General features: G+C 37.6%; 3 protein-coding genes across 3 annotated transcripts; 2 read left to right on the forward strand and 1 right to left on the reverse strand.

Moving 5' to 3' along the window:
- The first annotated feature begins 6194 nt into the window (after nucleotides 1–6194).
- On the forward strand, nucleotides 6195–11670 carry LOC147550968 (3-isopropylmalate dehydratase large subunit, chloroplastic-like). Its single transcript, XM_086672549.1, has 15 exons — nucleotides 6195–6645; nucleotides 6753–6887; nucleotides 6994–7164; nucleotides 7766–7918; nucleotides 8026–8094; nucleotides 8218–8334; nucleotides 8778–8852; nucleotides 9016–9093; nucleotides 9212–9307; nucleotides 9893–9942; nucleotides 10336–10390; nucleotides 10511–10642; nucleotides 10883–10930; nucleotides 11040–11198; nucleotides 11309–11670. The coding sequence occupies exons 1-15, from the start codon at nucleotides 6595–6597 to the stop codon at nucleotides 11447–11449; spliced, it is 1530 nt and encodes a 509-aa protein (XP_086528675.1). The 5' UTR covers nucleotides 6195–6594; the 3' UTR covers nucleotides 11450–11670.
- Nucleotides 11671–13405: 1735 nt separating this feature from the next.
- LOC147550969 (Leucine-rich repeat transmembrane protein kinase family protein) lies at nucleotides 13406–17167 on the forward strand. Its single transcript, XM_086672547.1, has 2 exons — nucleotides 13406–16486; nucleotides 16581–17167. Exons 1-2 carry the CDS (start codon nucleotides 13795–13797, stop codon nucleotides 16988–16990), a joined length of 3102 nt encoding a protein of 1033 aa, XP_086528673.1. The 5' UTR covers nucleotides 13406–13794; the 3' UTR covers nucleotides 16991–17167.
- Nucleotides 17168–17415: 248 nt separating this feature from the next.
- LOC147550970 (hypothetical protein At1g04090-like) lies at nucleotides 17416–20223 on the reverse strand. Its single transcript, XM_086672548.1, has 2 exons — nucleotides 19707–20223; nucleotides 17416–19401 (listed from the first exon to the last, which is right to left on the reverse strand). The coding sequence occupies exons 1-2, from the start codon at nucleotides 19807–19809 to the stop codon at nucleotides 17810–17812; spliced, it is 1695 nt and encodes a 564-aa protein (XP_086528674.1). The 5' UTR covers nucleotides 19810–20223; the 3' UTR covers nucleotides 17416–17809.
- Between the last annotated feature and the right edge of the window lie 421 nt (nucleotides 20224–20644).

The following is a 20644-nucleotide window of genomic DNA, read 5'->3' on the forward strand; positions in this document are numbered from 1 at the left end:
TTTGGCTAATTTTACAAATGATACACATGAATTAGTTTTCGAAAAGGGGTATAAAAAGAAAACGTAGAACCACATAAATATGATTTTACTATGCCATATTTGAAGTTGTTAGTGTTAGAGAGTCAATTCCACTCGGTCACAACCGAGTGGGTTGGTCTTCATTAATCCTAATTCTATTAGGATTACATTAGATAATCCTAATTCTATTAGGATTACATTAGATAAAGATAGAGTTTTAGTTTTTAGATTTTATAAGACTCCTAAGTTATAAACCTATAAATATGTATCTCCATAGACAATGTAATCAATCAAGTTGTAGTGTTAATAAACAAGGTATTTACCTAGCTCTCTCTCTCCCTCTCTCACGATCAACTGTTCACTAATCATCATCAATCATCCTCGGTTACAACCGAGAGCTCCATTCTTCTCTCTCTCGGTTATACCCGGGTATCCATACTATCACACTCGGCTTCACCCTAGAGTCGTCACATATCATCTCGGTTATACCCGAGACCATCATCCCTTCTCCATCTCTCTCGGTTATCAACGAGACGATCATCTTCTTCACCTCCACTCGGTTATATTCGAGTGTGTTTATCGTTCAAAGGTTTAACCTTTTCACATGGTATAAGAGCCATTATTTTTTTTTTGAATCATGACTACTCCCGAAGCTTCCGAAACTTCTCAAGTTCACGATACCACTAAAGACCCCCACGTCAATCTTACAAGTAAGTACTATTCTTCTTTTCACCCTCCTTGGGTTATTGATTCCGGTGTCGCTAAACACATATGTTCCGTTTTATCACGGTTTTCTTCCTATTCTCTTGCTCCTCCGGATTTATTTGTTAGATTACCCGATGGATCAAGAGTTAAGGTTCTCCATATTGGTTCGGTCTATTTTTCCAATAGATTTTATTTACAAGATGTGCTTCATATTCCATCTTTTCAATTTAATCTCATATCTATATCTCAAATTTCTAAATCTCTTCGTTGTACCGTCTTATTTGACAATGACTTATGTCTTTTTCGGGACCGAACAACGAAGATGGAGATTGGGCATGGTAGTCTTCATGACGACCTTTACTTCCTTCGCACGGAGCGTCAAATTCTTTCCGTTTCCAATTTAGTTCGAGATACATCTAGTCATGAGTCTTTTTCTTTATGGCATTGCCGTTTAGGCCATCCATCTTTTTCTCGTTTTCAGTTTTTTAATTCTAGACTTCCATGTATGAATTTTAAATTCTTATCGAAAAAAGTGTCGTGCGATATATGCCCGCTTTCTAAGCAATGTCGATTGCCTTTTCCTACTAGCACTACTTCTTCCACTCATATATTTGAGTTAGTTCATGCCGATATATGGGGTCCTTTTCCGGTTCCCTCCACCTCCGGGTGTCGTTATTTTTTGACCCTTGTTGACGATTTTTCTCGTTGTACTTGGATATTCCTTCTAAGTTCTAAATCGGATTCTACTATGCTAATTAGGAATTTTTCTAATTACGTTCATACACAATTTAATTGTGTGATAAAAACAATTAGATCGGACAATGGTTCTGAGTTCATGAATCATTCTCTCCAAAGTTGGTTTCTTGAAAAAGGGATTACCCACCAACGTAGTTGCACTTATACGCCTCAACAAAACGGTGTTGTTGAGCGAAAACATCGCCACATTCTTGAAGTCGCTAGATCTTTACGACTTCAAGCTCACCTCCCTCTTTCCTTTTGGGGAGAATGCGTTTTAACCGCCGTCTATCTCATAAATAAATTACCCACACCAATTCTTGATGGGAAATCCCCTCATGAAATTCTCATGGGTGCTCCTCCGAATCTTTCACACTTACGTGTATTCGGATGCCTTTGCTATGCCCGTATCCCTTTGGTAAAAACCAAGATGGACGCCCGGTCCTCCGCCGGCATCTTTCTTGGCTATCCAAGTGGACAGAAGGGTTACCGTATCTATGATATCTCTACTCAACGTATCTTTATCTCACGAGATGTGTCATTCTTCGAGAACCGCTTTCCGATGGCCTCTCCGCCTCCGGCACAACCTCCTCTCACCGATCCATCCCCGTCCCTCTCTATCGATGACGACGGTAGTTTTAATTTTCCGGTGATTAACGAGTCTGCTCCCAACTCACTGTCCGACAGCAGCAGGTTCACCGATGAACCTACTGTTCCTGTCGTCCCTGCTACCGACTCTGTTTTAGGGGTGCCTCCAGACACCCCTGCTGACCCGTCTTCGGAAGCCCGACCTCTTAATTCCCCTTCGGGGGTGCCGACAGAAAATTCTGACGGACTCCCCACTTCAGGGGTGCCGTCAGAATCTCCTGTCATCAATCCCAGCTCGGTCCCTTCGCTGCCCCTGCCCGCGACCGATGTTCCCGCTTCCGACTCTTCCGTCGTTGATTCCGGCAGACCGGTTCGGTCACGCCATCCACCTAGTCACCTCAAAGACTATGTTTGCTCCAACACCACCACCGTCAAGTACCCACTTGAAAACTACTTTTCCATCAACTCTTTTTCTACTTCTCATCAACAATTTCTTTCCTCGGTCTTGTCCTCAACCGAACCCACTTCTTTCACCCAGGCAATGAAATCTTCTCATTGGAAGGATGCAATGGCCAAGGAAATTTCTGCCTTGGAAGAAAACAAAACATGGACTCTTACTAACTTACCACCCGGCAAGAAGCCTATCGGTTGTAAATGGGTGTATAAAATAAAATTCAAGCCCGATGGCTCCATAGAGCGCTATAAAGCTCGCTTAGTGGCTAAAGGCTACACCCAAATAGAGGGGTTAGATTACAATGACACTTTTGCTCCAGTTGCTAAACTAGTAACCGTTCGAGTTCTTCTTTCTCTCGCCGCCATTGAAGGCTGGTCTCTCCATCAGTTGGATGTTAATAATGCCTTCCTCCAAGGCGACCTACATGAGGAGGTTTACATGAAACTTCCCCCCGGATTTTCGTCTAAGGGGGAGTCTAAAGTATGCCGCCTTCATAAATCCCTTTATGGTCTCAAACAGGCTTCCCGTCAGTGGTTTTCCAAATTTTCCTCCGTTCTAATCGAACGTGGTTTCTCTCAATCTAAGAGCGATTATTCGCTTTTTACTTTTCGTTCCCACTCCACTCAGATTTATGTTTTAGTCTATGTGGATGATATCATTATCACAGGAAATAATGATCATGCTATTTCCCAGTTAAAATCATTCCTAAACAATGCTTTCTCACTAAAAGATTTAGGACGTCTCCAGTACTTTCTTGGTATTGAAGTATCTCGTTCTTCACAAGGCATTTTTCTATGTCAACGAAAATATGCACTTGACATTCTAAAAGATTCTGGACTGACCGCTGCACGTCCTTCGGAGTTTCCTATGGAACAAAAACTCCGCCTTCGTCCCACTGACGGTACACCATTGTCAGATCCGTCAGTTTACCGTCGCCTTATTGGCCGGCTTCTCTACTTAACAGTTACACGGCCAGATATCGCTTTTGCTGTGAATAACCTTAGTCAATTCATGCAAACACCTAGTCAGGTACACCTAGACGCTGCTCATCGCGTTCTACGATACTTGAAAGGTACCCTTGATAAAGGAGTATTTTTATCCGCAAACAGCTCTCTCCATATTACAGGTTACTGTGATTCAGACTGGGCTGGTTGTCCTTCGACCCGTAGATCAACTACAGGATATTTTACAATGTTGGGATCTAGCCCACTTTCATGGAAATCAAAGAAGCAACCCACCGTTGCCAAATCTTCGGCAGAAGCAGAATATCGAGCTTTAGCCATCCTCACATGCGAATTACAATGGCTCAAGTATTTATTACTTGATTTTGGAATCGATCACTCAGATCCGATGACAGTTTACTGCGACAGCAAAGCCGCTCTCCACATTGTTGATAATCCCGTTTTTCACGAGCGTACCAAACACATTGAGATCGATTGCCACATCGTTCGTGAGAAGATCAAAGATAACGTCATTGCCACGCGCTTTACAAGTTCAGATACTCAGCTAGCAGATATCTTCACAAAACCACTCGGGGCAGAACCGTTCAAGAACATTATTGGCAAGTTAGGCGTTACTTCCATTCCCGCTCTAACTTGAGGGGGAGTGTTAGAGAGTCAATTCCACTCGGTCACAACCGAGTGGGTTGGTCTTCATTAATCCTAATTCTATTAGGATTACATTAGATAATCCTAATTCTATTAGGATTACATTAGATAAAGATAGAGTTTTAGTTTTTAGATTTTATAAGACTCCTAAGTTATAAACCTATAAATATGTATCTCCATAGACAATGTAATCAATCAAGTTGTAGTGTTAATAAACAAGGTATTTACCTAGCTCTCTCTCTCCCTCTCTCACGATCAACTGTTCACTAATCATCATCAATCATCCTCGGTTACAACCGAGAGCTCCATTCTTCTCTCTCTCGGTTATACCCGGGTATCCATACTATCACACTCGGCTTCACCCTAGAGTCGTCACATATCATCTCGGTTATACCCGAGACCATCATCCCTTCTCCATCTCTCTCGGTTATCAACGAGACGATCATCTTCTTCACCTCCACTCGGTTATATTCGAGTGTGTTTATCGTTCAAAGGTTTAACCTTTTCACAGTTAGTAGAAACAAACTTGCTGATAGATTTTTTCAAGAATAACTGCATAAAAATTGAAAACTATCTAATACTAGTTCCATCAAATTTAATTGTGTAATAGTTTCTCGAAAATGAGATAGTCAAAAGGTTGGAATCTAAAGAAATTGTGTGTTAGTCAAATTATACATATATTGTTAAAGGAAACAAATGCTTGAATTGTTTTAATATAGTATAGAAAATACTATCACTTTCTATATGCTTAGGAGTTAGGTTAAAGAGGATTCATGTAATTCAAAGATTAACCTCCCAATCCGTTTTTTATTATATTTCTTTATACATACATATAGATATATATTTATATATCTCTTTCTCCAAAGAATATATAGTAATATATTTTCTGTTAACGAAGTATACCTATTTTTAATAAAATTACACTAGTGGTTGATCAGGACCAAAGCAATAAAAATAAACAAATACGAGCAAGGATATAAATATATTAGAAACACCAAATATATTGGCTTGTGAGTCACTAAATACAATTGATTAGTTCAATTTACAGTTCATTGAGCACATACTTGATAGATAAACACAAACTTAATAATAAATAAATGAGAGATGCACTATTATTTTATTTTAGGTAAATCTTATTGATACTCCGTAGTTTCCGCACCCAATAAAAATGCTATAAACACGAAAATAAACACTCTTTTTTCGAAATTTCAGGACCCATTACTCCATAACTAAAATATTGGTGAAACCTAGGGCAGGTTTTGTTATCAATGGAATTCTTGGCATTCCTCATCATTTATAGATGTGTTTGATGCGTGTTTTTCTTATTCTCAACTGTAGGGTAAGATGTAATATGACTCGATGTAAATAATTTAATTTGTTTTCTTTATATGAAGGATCCATAATCTCTGTCATATTAATCTTGTTGGGCTTCCCCTAACACCGGGCTTCGATCTTTTGCTAAAGACACTCCCTCGTGTCGAAAATTGGGGGATTGCATGTGGAAAGGAGAGATTTCAGCAAAATGGAAGGTCTTTAGAACTTTTGTTAGATGTTGAGTCGAAATTTCTAAAGACATGAATCGGAATCAACTTAACTTATTAAGACAGACAACCAAGAAAGAAAGGCCCTATATGAGTAATGGGTTCTCCAAGTGGTTCAAATGCCTCTATCCCTGCTCATGATGTTAGTGGGTCAGCCACCGGGGACTGGGGGATGATAAACCCCGTAAACCACTGGTTATTGAAAAGAAGGTTCAGAATATAAAGACGATCCATCTGAAGAGTAATAACATGACATAAGAGTGTAGTTAAAGACCGGGCGGCAACTAAAGAGGTAGCGAGACTGACCGTCTCGGGCCAGTGTAGTGGATCTTTCCCATTATGACAGTGAAACGATCAAAAGATGCCGATTAGAAAGGCAAGGCCGAAGCTTTACTATACTAATAAGAGAAGTTTTCGGATCACATAAGATCCACAAGACCACTTCAAAACCAACATAAAGCTGATCTAACATTATCTAAAACCACCAGATTTAATCAATTTATCTTAATATGATGTCATATGATTCGAAACCAAAGATGCTACATTGAGAATGAATCCTTCATAAGAATGGGTATGAGATTACAAAAATACTATATAGTCGGCAAATCGGGGTTGCCCACAAGCTGAATGGTGATGTGGTCGGCTCAAGTTGATCAAACCGTAAAGAGAGAGAAATAGTCCGACCATATCAAAATTTGGTCCTTGTTCTGCTTCAATTTTCGGGTCATTTAACATTTCTCATGACACTATCATCTACAATAAAAGTAGCATTTGTTTCAAGTAAAAATATTTCTCAAAATTGGGATGCACGTTTCATCCATTGGCTCATGTTTGATCCCAAATACGCCTCAACTCTGAAGCACAGCCGCCACACTTCCCATAGAAGTGTCATCTACCGACCAATCTAGAGAGAGAGAGAGAGAATTTCTGTAACAAATCCTCAATCATGGCTTCTTCTGCAATTGCTTCAGGCTCCACCACTGCTTTCATCAAAAAGGTCACTTTTTTAAGCTCACTATCCATCTTTTAGATAAAAATAGAGATACCCATTTCTGATTTCTAATAATCTAATGTGTTTTTCATTGTGATTTTTCATGGGTTTAGAATGAAACATGTCTTTCTTCTTTCTCTCCAACTTCATTTCCCATTCAAAGATGCAAAAGACGAGCTTTTACAAAGAAAATTTGTTCAGTCATGGCACCACCACAATCAGAACGTCGACCTTCTTCCACTGGTTCAGTTCTGTTTCTATCTTCCATCATCATCTTTTGATTCTTATTTTTCAATTTTGTAATGGGGGTCTCAAGTTTTGGGTTTTATTCAATCTGGGTATTTGAAATTTTAGGTGAAAACTGGTATGACATTAACAGAGAAGATCATGGCTAGGGCTTCTGAGAAATCTCAAGTTGTTCCAGGAGAAAATGTTTGGGTCAACGTTGATGTGTTGATGACTCATGATGTTTGTGGTCCTGGAACAATTGGGATCTTTAAGAAAGAATTCGGCGAAAATGCTAAGGTAATTGTTGTGCTATTATCATTCTTGAATTGTGAATTGAAGCAAAAAATATCAGAGGGAATCACTAATATATGCTTTTGTGAGTTAATCTTGTCGATATAATGTGATTTATGGAACTACTTTTGCCTATTAAACTTGATTTTGCTTAACAAGCCTTGGTAAAAAACATGGACTCTATATCTATTTGGAAGAGAACTTATTCACATGCCGTGAAATCTGTATATAGAGCTAAAAGTGATTGGAATCAACTTGAGTTCGATAACATTAAACATTACAAGTTGATCGGAGTTTGAACGGGAAGTAACAATTATTCGAGTTTGTGGAAATTATGAAATGTTGACATGGAGAATTCCTTCATCCTATACTCGCTTACTTTAGATTGTGTATACATGATTCCTTTTGCTTTTAGCCATTTGTAGAGGTCAATTTTGCTGAAACTAGTTGCGCGGAGAGGGGATGGAATCGTAGTTATTCAAAAGTAAAAGGATACTGAGGGATCACTATTGTATATTTATATCATTTGTGAGCTTAAATGCTTAATAAAGTAGGGTCATGATCTTATATCATTAATGAACTTAATGAGTTTATCCTTTGTTTAAAGGTTTGGGACCGTGAGAAGATTGTTATAATACCCGACCACTATATATTCACCAGTGATGAACGTGCAAACCGTAATGTGGACATTTTGAGGGATTTCTGCACTGAGCAAGACATCAAGTACTTTTATGACATCAAGGATCTTGGTAATTTCAGAGTATGATTCTAACCCCTAATCCATGCTTTCGTGAAGTTTAATTATAGTCGCTTCCTGCTTGAGAGCCTTAATCTTATCCTATAATTGATTATGCATGATTTACGCAGGCTAACCCGGATTATAAAGGTGTATGTCATGTTGCTCTGGCCCAAGAAGGTCATTGCAGGCCCGGAGAGGTGTTATCTTCTTTCTTTATCCTTTTTATTACATCTATCGACTTCAATTGAATCAGAAGTTATCTTTTTGATATTTCAATTTCTTAAGGTTCTTGTCCTTATCTCTCTTTAATTTACCTTTAGGTCCTGCTAGGTACAGACTCCCATACATGCAATGCCGGAGCATTTGGCCAGTTTGCTACTGGAATTGGCAACACTGATGGAGGATTTGTGATGGGAACCGGAAAGTCCCTACTTAAGGTTCGTAAGTGCTTTTATTGTGCTAAAATAACATTTTTCTTACATGTTCTTTTCTTGATGCTACATGTGTTGTGGGTTGTTTAGCTGGTGTCTCTAGCTCCTAAAAATAGAAAAAAAAAAACTTAATAGCCGGGGCCTTCAGCCTTGGGTAATACAGGAAAGATATTCTGGGAATTGTACGACTCTATCTATATTTGTTCTGTGCGGGGAAGATTTGACCTTCATTTTGGGTGTTTAACTTGAACCTCTCTTTTATAGATCAATGTTGGTAATTTTTGATAAATAAACTATTTGAAGTAGAAATGACATAATGTGGAAAGTTTAATGTTAAGTATCTGATATCAGGACAAATTAACCTCATGAACAAAATGAAAATTGTTTTTTTTTTTTTAGTTTAATTTATCTGTATGTAGTTACAAATTTCTCATGCTTCTAAATTGCAGGTGCCCCCTACTTTAAGATTTGTATTGGACGGAGAGATGCCTAGTTACTTGCTAGCTAAGGACTTGATTTTGCAAGTAAGTTTCCTTTACTTTTAGAAATTTGTTCTTTTTGAAATCTTTTAACGTTGTACCTTGTTTTCTCAAATTTTAGTTTGGAAGAGTTAAGTGATCATTATTGAATGAGGTTTCTGTTCCCTTTTTTCTGTCATGTTGTTCACTATAAATATTTATTATGAAGATTATTGGCGAAATCACCGTGGCTGGCGCAACATATAGATCAATGGAGTTTGTTGGTTCTACTGTCGAAAGTTTAACTGTGAGTGTCATTGCCTAATTCAAATCTGCAGGTTTTAGTATTTAATAGGACATTCTGTTTAAAATTATTAGCACATTAAACATAAAGCTTTTCGTGTTTATCATTTTGCACATAAAAGATGGAGGAAAGAATGACGTTATGCAACATGGTTGTTGAAGCTGGGGGTAAGAACGGTGTTGTTCCAGCTGACAGTACTACATATAAGTACCTTGAGGTTAGTACATGTGATTATCTTCGGACTTCTAGTACATTTTATTCTTATCACAAACTAAGCAGTTTGGGAGCGAGATTGACTTAGGATCGAAAAAGAGCTAAATCCCCTATCCCGACTGTGATCCAAGTCGGGTACTAGGCCAAAACTCAGTTGAGTTTTTTCATTAACTTATATCTGCGTGTGCGAGCGCGCGCGCGCATGTGTGTGTGTGTGCATATACACTACATAACATGAATGTGAAACCCACATTACTTGTGTGGTATTATGCATGTCTCTCCAGAGGGTAGACCATAGTTCGAATCTTATTGTTTCCGAAAAGAACATATATATGAATATGAGATCCTTCTATGCATGGCCACAAACTCTAGGATTCAAATTAACCTCCAAAAATTAACTGTTCACACGTAACTAACTCAGTGATTCGAGTCATTCGACGTGGGATTGGCTCAGGCTACCTCAAGTGCCAATCCCACCCACGAGTTACTTAGGTGGATCGACCAATCCCAACTACTTAGATCACAGAACATATTTGAACTCGTTTTGTTGTTTGGTGGAGGTTAATGATTTTTCTGTTTTTCTCAACAGGATAAAACATCAGTACCATTTGAATCAGTGTATAGTGACGAGAACGCAAGGTATTGGAACTTGAAACTTTTACAGTAAAAATTACTTATAGCTAGTTGATTCTGCTCAAATAATTTTTTTTTGGGAAGTTTTATTTTCTCCTCTCTTTAGTCTTAACTTGATGGAAGTGCCTTTCTGGTTAATTGTGGACTACATATACTCTATAGTCTTAAAATTATTATGACCCAAACTTCATTGAGGTTCTTCCAAGTTACAAGATTAAGCTTATGATTCTTCGAGTTGACTTATGTTCTCAAGATTTCTTGTTGATTATTGAGTACATGTACTATCAAGGAAGTCTAGTTCAAATAAAAGAAACAAAGGCAACAGTTTACTTGTTAAAGTACAATTTTTTGTCCTAAGATATTTTGGTAAAGCCGATTACGTTATCGTTTGTTTTTTAGATTCCTGGCGGAGTACAGGTTTGATGTTTCCAAACTGGAACCAGTGGTTGCGAAGGTAAGATATTGATTCTGTACCCTTGGTTTCATTAACCTGATCTTGTTATGACATTAACATCCAGAGTTAATCGTCCTTATTAGGAACTCGATTTTGAGATCATATTTAACATGTTTGCAGCCACATTCTCCCGATAATCGTGGTTTGGCTAGAGAATGCAAAGATGTGAAAATAGACCGAGTATATATAGGCTCATGTACTGGTGGAAAGACTGAGGATTTTCTAGCTGCAGCAAAAGTTTTCCTTGCCTCGGTAAGACAAAGAAGATCTTACTATTTTCGTCGCTTATTTGCTTCTTCTTGTACTATTAGTCCTTAAAAGTTTCATCTTTCCTTCTGTATAAGATTGTCTAGGCCGTGTTAGTAATGACCTGTCTCGCATGACAATGTGATTTCTCGTCGATAACCTATTTTTGTTAGAAAACACATATGGGTATGTCGAATTATTGTCATTCTGTTTATTCGGTTCCCAACTTGTTTGGCTTATGAACAGGGCAAAAAGGTTAAAGTACCAACGTTTCTCGTTCCCGCTACCCAAAAGGTTGGTAATTCTTCTCTTCTGTTTCATGAGTTTATAACTGGAAACATAATCGGGATTTGAATTTCAAAGATGGTAATTCATGGTTTCATGTTTCGGTCGAATATTCCAGGTTTGGATGGACTTATATGGCATGGTAGTTCCTGGATCTGGAGGAAAGACATGTTCACAGATATTCGAAGAAGCTGGTTGTGATACACCAACAAGTCCTAGTTGTGGAGCGTGTTTGGGTGGTCCGAGAGATACTTATGCCCGTATGAATGAACCCAAGGCAAGTCACCTTCTTTCAGCAAAATCTCGTTATATGGCCTTTGACAAAATTAACTGAAACAATCAAGTTATGTGGGCTTGGCCATTAACCTTCTGTATATGATATTGCAGGTCTGTGTATCAACGACAAACAGAAATTTCCCGGGCCGAATGGGACACAAAGAAGGCCAAATATACCTAGCTTCTCCTTATACTGCAGCAGCATCGGCTTTGACAGGTTTCGTCACTGACCCAAGAGATTTCTTGCAGTAAAACAATCAATTAGCCTAAATCACTTTCGGTATATTGTGATACTTTGGATTGTTCTATATTTTCGTTAAGTTGTTTGACGATTTTTGCATCAAGAACCATAGATTATGAAGCAGGAATCGAATTAAGATATCAGAACAGAATGAGATCTATTTCTGTTCCTCGACTGAAAGTTGGACAAACTGATTCTTGTTTAAGTTATATCGATATATAATTTTAACTCATTGATGTTTGAACTTTAATGTTAAGTGCAGAGATTTATTCTTACACTTCGCTTACATCAGGCTAGACTGTGTTAGTTATATCAAGGAAGTACTCGTACGCATAATATCGTTATGCTATCTGAACAAGTCAAATTCGTAGAGAGGGTTCAAAGCTTTTTCAGGCTAGAAACCGATGGCAACGATATTACCCGCACAAGGAATCGACTTTGCAGCAAAACATCGGCATTCTGTAGCGAGAATAGGTGGAAGTGGAGTGTAAGAATAAATCAGATCTGACATTAGGGAAACATGGATTCTTGGTGGAATTTAGGATGGATTTTGGAAGTTAGGTAACTAAAAATTCTAATACCATTATGGATCTTGACTTCAACTTCAACACTGAAAAAGCATCCTTTTGGCTCACATGTGAGGCTTTCCCTGTTTAAAGGGCTACTTTTCCTTACTTTTTCTAGTTCTAAATATACATACTTAGCCATTCAGTGATCTCAAGGGGCAGTTTAAGTGTTTTGATTCTACTTTATCTCTCTTGTTTCTCTCTCTTAATGGAAGGACTATGGCTCCAATACTAATAAAGATGTACCTGAACTGCCCCACTATTTGATTAACTTGATGAGACATCAAAATTTTTGGTCTTTTCTTTGTTAGATCTTTCTCAACCTATTCAAATAACAATATGGGTTCCACACTTGTTTTTTATATTCTTATTTTGCTCATAGTTATAAACTCGGATTACCCGAAGTTTTAATGTCATGATTCCATGACAATGTGCATCGAACCATTCTAGATGGTTCTCGAACAGGTCAATCAGGATTTTTGTCTAGTTTTTAGTTCTGCATTCACTTGTATATGAAATATCATTGTTATCATTGATGACAAGTAAGAATAGGTAATTGGGAGACCTATAATTTGTAAACATAAAGTGTTTTTGTCGAAGAACAGATATATGTACAATGCATCAGTTGTAAATTTGTTGTACGAACTACCAGACGTAGTATTTTAAAGCCCTAAAGTAACCACATATCAGTTTGTAAGTATAACCATCATAAAAATCTAAAATCATATATAGACTCTAAATCATTGTAGAATTTAGGCTGAACATGGTGGTCTATCAATCCAATAATGTATTTATGCATTATGCATGGGTGGTTCTGACCATTTGAGAGTCCCTAAGAAGCTGCTCCTTCACATGGCCACTGCTCTTCTGTTCATGTTTAGGTTTAATGGAAGCCCTCCATTTTATTTTCTTCTTTTATAATTCGCACCGATACATTTGCATTTTTTTAATTTAAACTCGTCCGGATATCACATGCTTACATGTGATAAAATGCAGTTTATTTTATATAATTCGAAAATGGAGAATGACGTATTCATAGGTCCCACTCTTCCATGATTGATCATCATGTTTCTCTCATTCGCTTATCTTACCTGTTTTACTTTCAGTTGTTCTATTTCGTTATAAGCAAATGACTATTACAACGTATAAACGATCTATCAGTTTATCAGAAATATCGTGCTAGACCTTAAACAAAGATATACAGATTGTTTTCGATACTAATTATAATACATTGTCACGACTCAGATCAAGAGTAGCTTAGACATTGTGATCGGATTAAACTAGTTAGTGTTAAGGAAGACCCTCGAGTTCGGGAGGTTTAGCTTAGGTCTAGTTGGATTAGTTGACTATAAAAATATGGATTAAATGAATAAAAATTAGAGAATCATCTAAAGATGATTAGTAAGTAATTAAAAATAAAAACACATTCATTCTTCTTCTTCATTTCCTTTGCTCCATGTTTGATGTCGGAGAAGGTAACAATAATTCCAAAAATGGGTTTACTGTCATTACTACTTCATTCATTTTTCACAGCCTGTTTCAGTACCCAAGATCACACGACCTATTTTATATTGTCTAATCCCACCACCACCCTCTTCTCTAATTATCAATCAATCTTACTTTCTTTCATATACCACCTCTCTCTAGATCTCTTTCTCTATCTACCCAAGTACCCATCTTGTTTAAACTCTCTGTTTGTCAAGATTACAGAGAGCTAGAACAATGGCTGAAAACTAGAGAGAGACAGAGAGAAACATAGTATAATATAGTAATATATAATCAAGAACAAGATGAAGAAGCTAATGACTAAATCATGTCATTATCATAACCAATGGCAATTCATCCTGTTGATAATCTTCACTTACATTGGTCTTTCATCAACTTTATTAGCAAACAACGATGAAGTATTAGCATTACTATCGATAAAAGCGAGTCTTACCGACCCGTTAAATCATCTTCAAGATTGGAAAGTACCTGAAAATGTTCAAGAAGAAGTTCATTATCAATGCAAATGGACTGGAATTACCTGCAACTCTAATGGTGAAATTGAAAAACTTGATCTTTCTTATATGAACTTAACTGGGAAAGTCTCAGATGATATTCAAAGACTACAAAGTCTTACTGATTTTAACATTTGCTGCAATGATTTTTCGTCTTCGTTGCCGAAAGCTTTATCTTCTCTCCCTCTGCTAATGAATTTTGATGTTAGCCAGAACAATTTTGTTGGTAACTTTCCAAATGGTCTTGGTAATTCAGTAGGCCTAAAAGTTGTCAATGGATCAAGTAATAATTTCTCAGGTGAACTACCCGAAGATCTTGGGAATTCGACTTCGCTTGAAGTACTAGATTTTTCAGGGAGTTTCTTTAGTGGGTCGATTCCAAAATCGTATAAGAATTTGCAGAAGTTGAAGTTTTTAGGACTTTCCGGCAATACTCTGACCGGTCGGTTGCCGAAAGAACTCGGAGAACTTTCATCTCTGGAAAGAATTATCATTGGGTATAATGAGTTTGAAGGTCAAATTCCAGCTGAGTTTGGAAATCTTACCAATCTTGAGTACTTGGATATGGCTGTTGGAAATCTGAGTGGTTCGATTCCATCTGAATTGGGAAAGCTAAAGAAACTCAGTACAATTTTCCTGTACAAGAATGAGTTAGAAGGATCAATTCCAGCTGAACTTGGTAACATTACTTCATTAGTTCAGTTAGATCTTTCTGAGAATTTCTTGTCAGGAAAAATTCCATCTGAATTATCATTGTTGAAGAATTTGCAGCTTTTGAATCTTATGTCGAATCGGTTAACCGATCAGGTTCCGAGTGGACTTGGTGAGTTAGCTGATTTAGAAGTTCTTGAGCTGTGGAATAACTCTTTGACTGGTTCTTTGCCTGAGAGTCTTGGTCGAAAATCGCCTCTCCAATGGTTAGATGTTTCTTCGAATTCGTTGTCTGGTGAAATACCGGCCGGTTTATGTGATCAAGGTAATCTTATTAAACTTATTCTCTTCAACAATAGCTTCTCTGGTTTGATCCCAACTGGGCTATCAAAATGTCCATCATTAGTTCGAGTTCGAATTCAAAACAATCTTCTCTCAGGAACAATTCCAGTCGGATTTGGAAAACTTTCAAAACTTCAAAGATTAGAATTAGCTAACAATTCTCTTACAGGAAATATACCCGACGATATAAGTTCGTCGACATCTATTTCATTTGTCGATGTTTCTCGAAACAAACTTCAATTCTCACTTCCTTCCAGCATTCTTTCAAGTCCGAATCTTCAGAACTTTTTGGCTTCTCATAATAACTTGGAGGGTGAAATTCCAGAACAGTTTCAGGATTGTCCATCTCTTGCCATTCTTGATCTGTCAAACAATTTTCTCCATGGAAAGATTCCATCAAGTATTGCCTCCTGTCGGAAGCTGGTAAATCTTAATCTTGGAAACAACAAGTTAACCGGAGAAATCCCTAGACCAATTACGAATATGCCAACATTAGCCATGCTTGATCTATCAAACAACTCTCTTATCGGTATCATACCTCAGAGTTTAGGCAATTCACCAGCTTTAGAAATGCTTAATATTTCGAATAACAAGCTCGAAGGTCCTCTCCCGACAAATGGGATACTGAAAACTATAAACATCGATGATGTTGCGGGCAATGCTGGTCTTTGTGGAGGAGTTCTTCCTCCATGCTCTAGTCATACCAACAGTATGAATTCATTGAGCAGACAAAGGAAAATTCACTTGAAACACATTTTGATCGGATGGGCTGTTGGAATTTCTTCAGTTTTTGGTCTGGCTATCGCTGTTTTTGGAAGTAGATGGGCATATAACAGATGGAAATCTAATATCAGTTGCTTCGACGATCAATTCAGTGAGAAAAATGGAGATTGGCCGTGGAGATTTCTAGCATTTCAGAGACTTCATTTCAGTAGTACTGATTTACTAGCTTGTATAAAGGAATCAAATGTGATCGGTATGGGAGCAACAGGAGTTGTTTACAAGGCAGAAATGCAACGATTCCGTACCACTGTCGCCATTAAAAAAATCTGGAGATCAACAAGCGATATCGAATCTGGAAACAGTACTGATGAAGATCTAGTAGGAGAAGTGAATCTTTTAGGAAGACTTCGACACCGAAATATTGTTCGATTATTGGGTTATCTGCATAACGATTCAGAAATAATGATAGTTTATGAGTATATGCAAAATGGGAGTCTCGGCGAAGCTTTACATGGGAAACAAGCAGGGAAGATGTTGATCGATTGGGTTTCGAGGTATAATATAGCCATTGGAGTAGCTCAAGGATTAGCTTATCTTCACCATGATTGTCATCCTCCTGTGATTCATAGAGACATCAAGTCTAATAACATACTTCTTGATGACAATTTGGAAGCAAGAATTGCTGATTTTGGACTAGCACGAATGATGACCAGGAAGAACGAGACAGTATCGATGGTTGCTGGTTCTTATGGGTATATTGCACCAGGTATGCTTCCTAATCTGTTTTCATTAAACATAAAAAGCCTCGAATCAACTTCTGCAACAAATTTCTAACTTTAACTGCATTTTTGTGGTTTCAGAATATGGCTACACACTGAAAGTTGATGAGAAGATCGATATATACAGTTTTGGGGTAGTTCTAATGGAGCTTCTCACCGGGAAATGGCCAGTAGAACCCGAATTCGGAGAAACTGTCAACATTGTCGAATGGGTACGAGAAAAAATTCAAAACAATAGAACATTAGAAGAAGCTTTAGATCAAAATGTAGGCGGACAATGCAAACATATTCAGGAAGAGATGCTTATGGTTCTTCATATTGCACTTTTATGTACTGCTAAGCTACCAAAAGACAGACCTTCAATGAGAGATGTTATAACGATGTTAGGAGAAGCTAAACCTCGGAGAAAAAGCAGTAGTAACAACGGAAGCAACCATTCTAACAAAGAGAAACCTGTATTTAGTACTTCACCAGTAACAGATCTTCTGTAAGAACAAAAAAATTTTGTTCTTCGAGCTGTTGTTAATTGTTTAGTAAGTAAATTTTTATGTAAATTTTCTTTTGTTAATTCTGTACTATGGTTCAAGATGGTTGTGTTCATAGGCAAATAGGGAGCAGAGATTCAGTTTTCTTTTCAATATAAATAAAATTCTACTCATCTATAGTAATCTACCGCCATCTTTCATTCGTTTATCGAATTTCTTGTCGACAGCTGATTTTACTGTAAAGTTTCTATTACCACAAGCGAATTCACCTAAATAGTTGTGAAGTCCTGAAATGATAATAAAGCTAGCTCAAATAATGGGTTTTGAAGGTTATGTTCTTGAATGGATTTCTGTTTAAACCTAAATCTATATCAGACTTCGTTTTTGTTTTCGTCGGTTTCTTTGAACAAAATCGGAAACTTAAAATCTTCAAAACCAACAACCAAATCAAGTCAAATTGTTAAACAAACCAAGAAACATACAAGTTACAACTTACAACAGATCGTATTTACAAAATGGGCCAGAGAGGGTAAAAAAGGGGAACCTGAAACGCAATTCCATGAGTGAAAACTTTATATTCATAATAACTTGTACAAACCATAGTTGCAGGAAGCATCAAGAAACTAATTTATTTTACTTTAAATCGTGGAAACAGGAGTAAAGTTTTGAATCGAACGACTTCCAAACTGAGCCCAACCAACTCCCTTTTTTGCGAATTTTGCTAGAGAAAACCTATCAATGACTGGTATGTATTCTCACAACAAGATGAGGTTGTTTTACCTCGTTTCTATTCGTATAGTATGGAACAACATGTATAGATCTAACTTAACTTCTTTCATCTCCAACCCAATTGTTCTTCTCTTTGGGTCCAGTGGGACCTTCCTCGCCGTATAGCTCAACCGGAAATTTATCGAACATACTCTCCACAGGAAATCGAATGAAGATAGGTAAATGCTTAATTATCTTTTCTATTTCCGATCTTCCATCATATGCAATTTTTGGTCCCCATTCTCTCATATACTGCAACCAACACGGTTCGGTCACAATTCCATCTCCTAGATACTCAGCTGAAACTATTTGATATTTAGTGCTTGAATCCACGGAAAAATTGCTCTTAGCTGCGTCATTTCTCACTCCTATACCAAGCGATCCTTGAAGATAGTTTCCGGGGCGAGAAAAACTTGCGTGACCAGATTTGGATGAGTAAACAATTGCTTTGTTCCCTTCTATGAATTCCAACTTGCAAGCATCAACCCATTCCCCACCACTGTGCTGTGAGAAGTATATATTCCAAAGCTCGCCCGTGAAGTTGCTAACTCGGAGTGTATAATGCTCCCAGTCACCGACATGTTCCCCAACCTTACTTAGCGCAATATTCAACGCTCCGATCTTGAGGGTTGCGGGTCCATTAAACGGACAAAATACCCACATTACAATGTCTGTGAAAGTTCCCCCAAGAGCGGGTTTCACGTGAACATAAAGCTCAGCGCTCTCTAAATTCCCATACTTGACAAAAGTCTTATCATCGTCATTCGGTAAATCTATCCAATACTCTCTGTCATTTGAGCCACCACTAGGAAGGTTTGAACCCTTATAGTCAATTGGTGAACCTCTCGACTTCCCTCTCTTGTACAACATAGCCCCGTTTTTGAAAAACCACGACACGGATGAAGGCAAGTAAACCTCGTCTGGATGGAAGTAAACAGTTGGCCCGTAATGTTGTATGAGTGCATCGATTTGGGCCCCATTGGGCATTGCATGTAGAGTGGGGTCAAGGTTCTTCAAACACGAAACATTTACTTCGTCTCCGGAAGTCCAATAGCTACTGCAAAAGAAAGTTCCAATAGATACACCTTTTTCCATCATCCCTCGATGGCGAGGTCTTGTGTCCCAAACCCGGAAAGGAAACTTGTTAAAATCTGTATCAAAAACCATATCATGGGTCTCACAGGACGCTGTGAGATCAGCTCGAACACATCTCACTTCGTCGAGCCGAGGTTTTCCTGGACTATTAGTGACTACATATCCCATAGATTTATAACCCTCGGGTGGTTGGGGAAGCCAAAAGTAACCACATGCATCATAGTTATCATGACTCCAGTCATTTGTACTATAAACTAATGTATAATCAAGAGGCTTCTTAAGAGCTGGTGACTCGGACATTCCATGGGAACTCTGAACAATTTCCGGTTTTCTTACTTCCCTAGCCACTAGAAGAAATCCATGTAAAGGTTGATCATTTGATTGACAATAATGACCAAGGCAGTAAAACCCATCGGGTACGCCGATAGGTTTATAAAAAGTAACCCAGTTTTTCTTGTTTTTTGAAGAATTGCAACTCCATATACTCTCAAACTTGGTGATCTGAAACACTTTTAGTTCTCCTAAACAGATTATACCCTTGGCAAAGCCTTGGCCTGAGAGGATAACAATTTAATCATTCAGAATAACCAACAACCATAACTGGAATTAGGCAAGAATTAAGCCCAAAATCAACAGAAGCAAGTACCCAAGATCTAAAAACATGCAAGGTGTAATTGAAAGAATTCAGAAACACCCACCAACCAAAAAAAAACAGAAACCCTAATTACCATGAACTTTACAACCAACATGTTCATTAAAATCAAAGAAAATAGAAACACCCACAGAAAGAGAAGCTAAAACCAACAAATAAATTAACTTACAAAAGACTTTAAGAGATTAGAACTGAAAATTAACACACCTTGAGGCCAATCTGGAAGTGGTGATGGCAATGAAAAAGGCTCTAACTCAGGAGCACAGGCATCATTGATTCTACTCCAATAAAAACACTGGCACCCATCCATCTTCTCCAACCCCAACCCCCCTTTCTCTCTTCTTCTTCTTCTCTTTCTCTCTCTAAGAGGGAAGGAGGTGGTGGTGGGTGTTTGGGAAATTAAAGTGGAAGGGATTGAGTGAGTGGAAGTGAGAAAGAAAGAGAAGGGGGTTGTTGGTTATGTTGGTTTGCTTTTTGGAGGTTTTTCCATATGATGACTCTTCCTTTCACCTTCCACAAACAGAATCAAACACAAGTCTTTGCATTTGGGTCTTGAAGAATTTAGAATTAATTTGGTTTTCATTTGGAATTAATTTGTTTTGGTCAATGGTGGTTAATTTACCAAAAATGTTATCAACAAACAACAATATAGTTTCTTCTTGATTCACTTCTAAGACAATAAACTAAAATACCAAGCATGAAGGTAATGTCTCATCAATGCGATAATGACATGACCAATGTTCATCTAGTTAAATTAGAATTACTAACTAAAAATTGATTATTATTTAGCTAAAAAGTCGTCTTGTAAACTGAAATCACCAATAATAAATCTGACAATTGTTTAACAATTGTTTAGCTGAAAAGTAAATCTTCATTGTCTGGAAAAAAAACACAAAGTCCCACTAATAATTAAGACTCTATGTTAAGACAAAATAAGGTGGGTTGGGCAGCTGGCTTGTCATTGTTGTAGGGAAATAATTTGAAAAAGTATTGTACATCCTTCATTTAACAATTTATCTAATGCTTATCATGTAATGTATTAGTGCTTAATTTTCGCTTGCGTTATAAATTGTGAAAGTTCGTTTTTCTTTAAAACGCCGTATTTGAAACCCAACAACTCATGCATAGCCTAGCTCTTTATAACA

The sequence above is a fragment of the Eschscholzia californica genome, unplaced genomic scaffold (assembly GCF_041429995.1).
Source record: "Eschscholzia californica isolate CP2 unplaced genomic scaffold, dmEscCali1.0.p SCAF_3, whole genome shotgun sequence".
Lineage (NCBI taxonomy): Eukaryota > Viridiplantae > Streptophyta > Magnoliopsida > Ranunculales > Papaveraceae > Eschscholzia > Eschscholzia californica.

Coding starts and splice junctions, on each gene's coding strand:
- LOC147550968 (XM_086672549.1), top strand. CDS start 6,595: ATGGCTTCTTCTGCAATTGCTTCAGGCTCCACCACTGCTTTCATCAAA. Junction 6,888..6,993: donor GACCTTCTTCCACTGGTTCA/GTTCTGTTTCTA, acceptor TTGAAATTTTAG/GTGAAAACTGGTATGACATT. Junction 9,308..9,892: donor CTACATATAAGTACCTTGAG/GTTAGTACATGT, acceptor TTTTCTCAACAG/GATAAAACATCAGTACCATT.
- LOC147550969 (XM_086672547.1), top strand. CDS start 13,795: ATGAAGAAGCTAATGACTAAATCATGTCATTATCATAACCAATGGCAA. Junction 16,487..16,580: donor TTATGGGTATATTGCACCAG/GTATGCTTCCTA, acceptor TTGTGGTTTCAG/AATATGGCTACACACTGAAA.
- LOC147550970 (XM_086672548.1), bottom strand. CDS start 19,809: ATGGATGGGTGCCAGTGTTTTTATTGGAGTAGAATCAATGATGCCTGT. Junction 19,402..19,706: donor ACTTCCAGATTGGCCTCAAG/GTGTGTTAATTT, acceptor TTATCCTCTCAG/GCCAAGGCTTTGCCAAGGGT.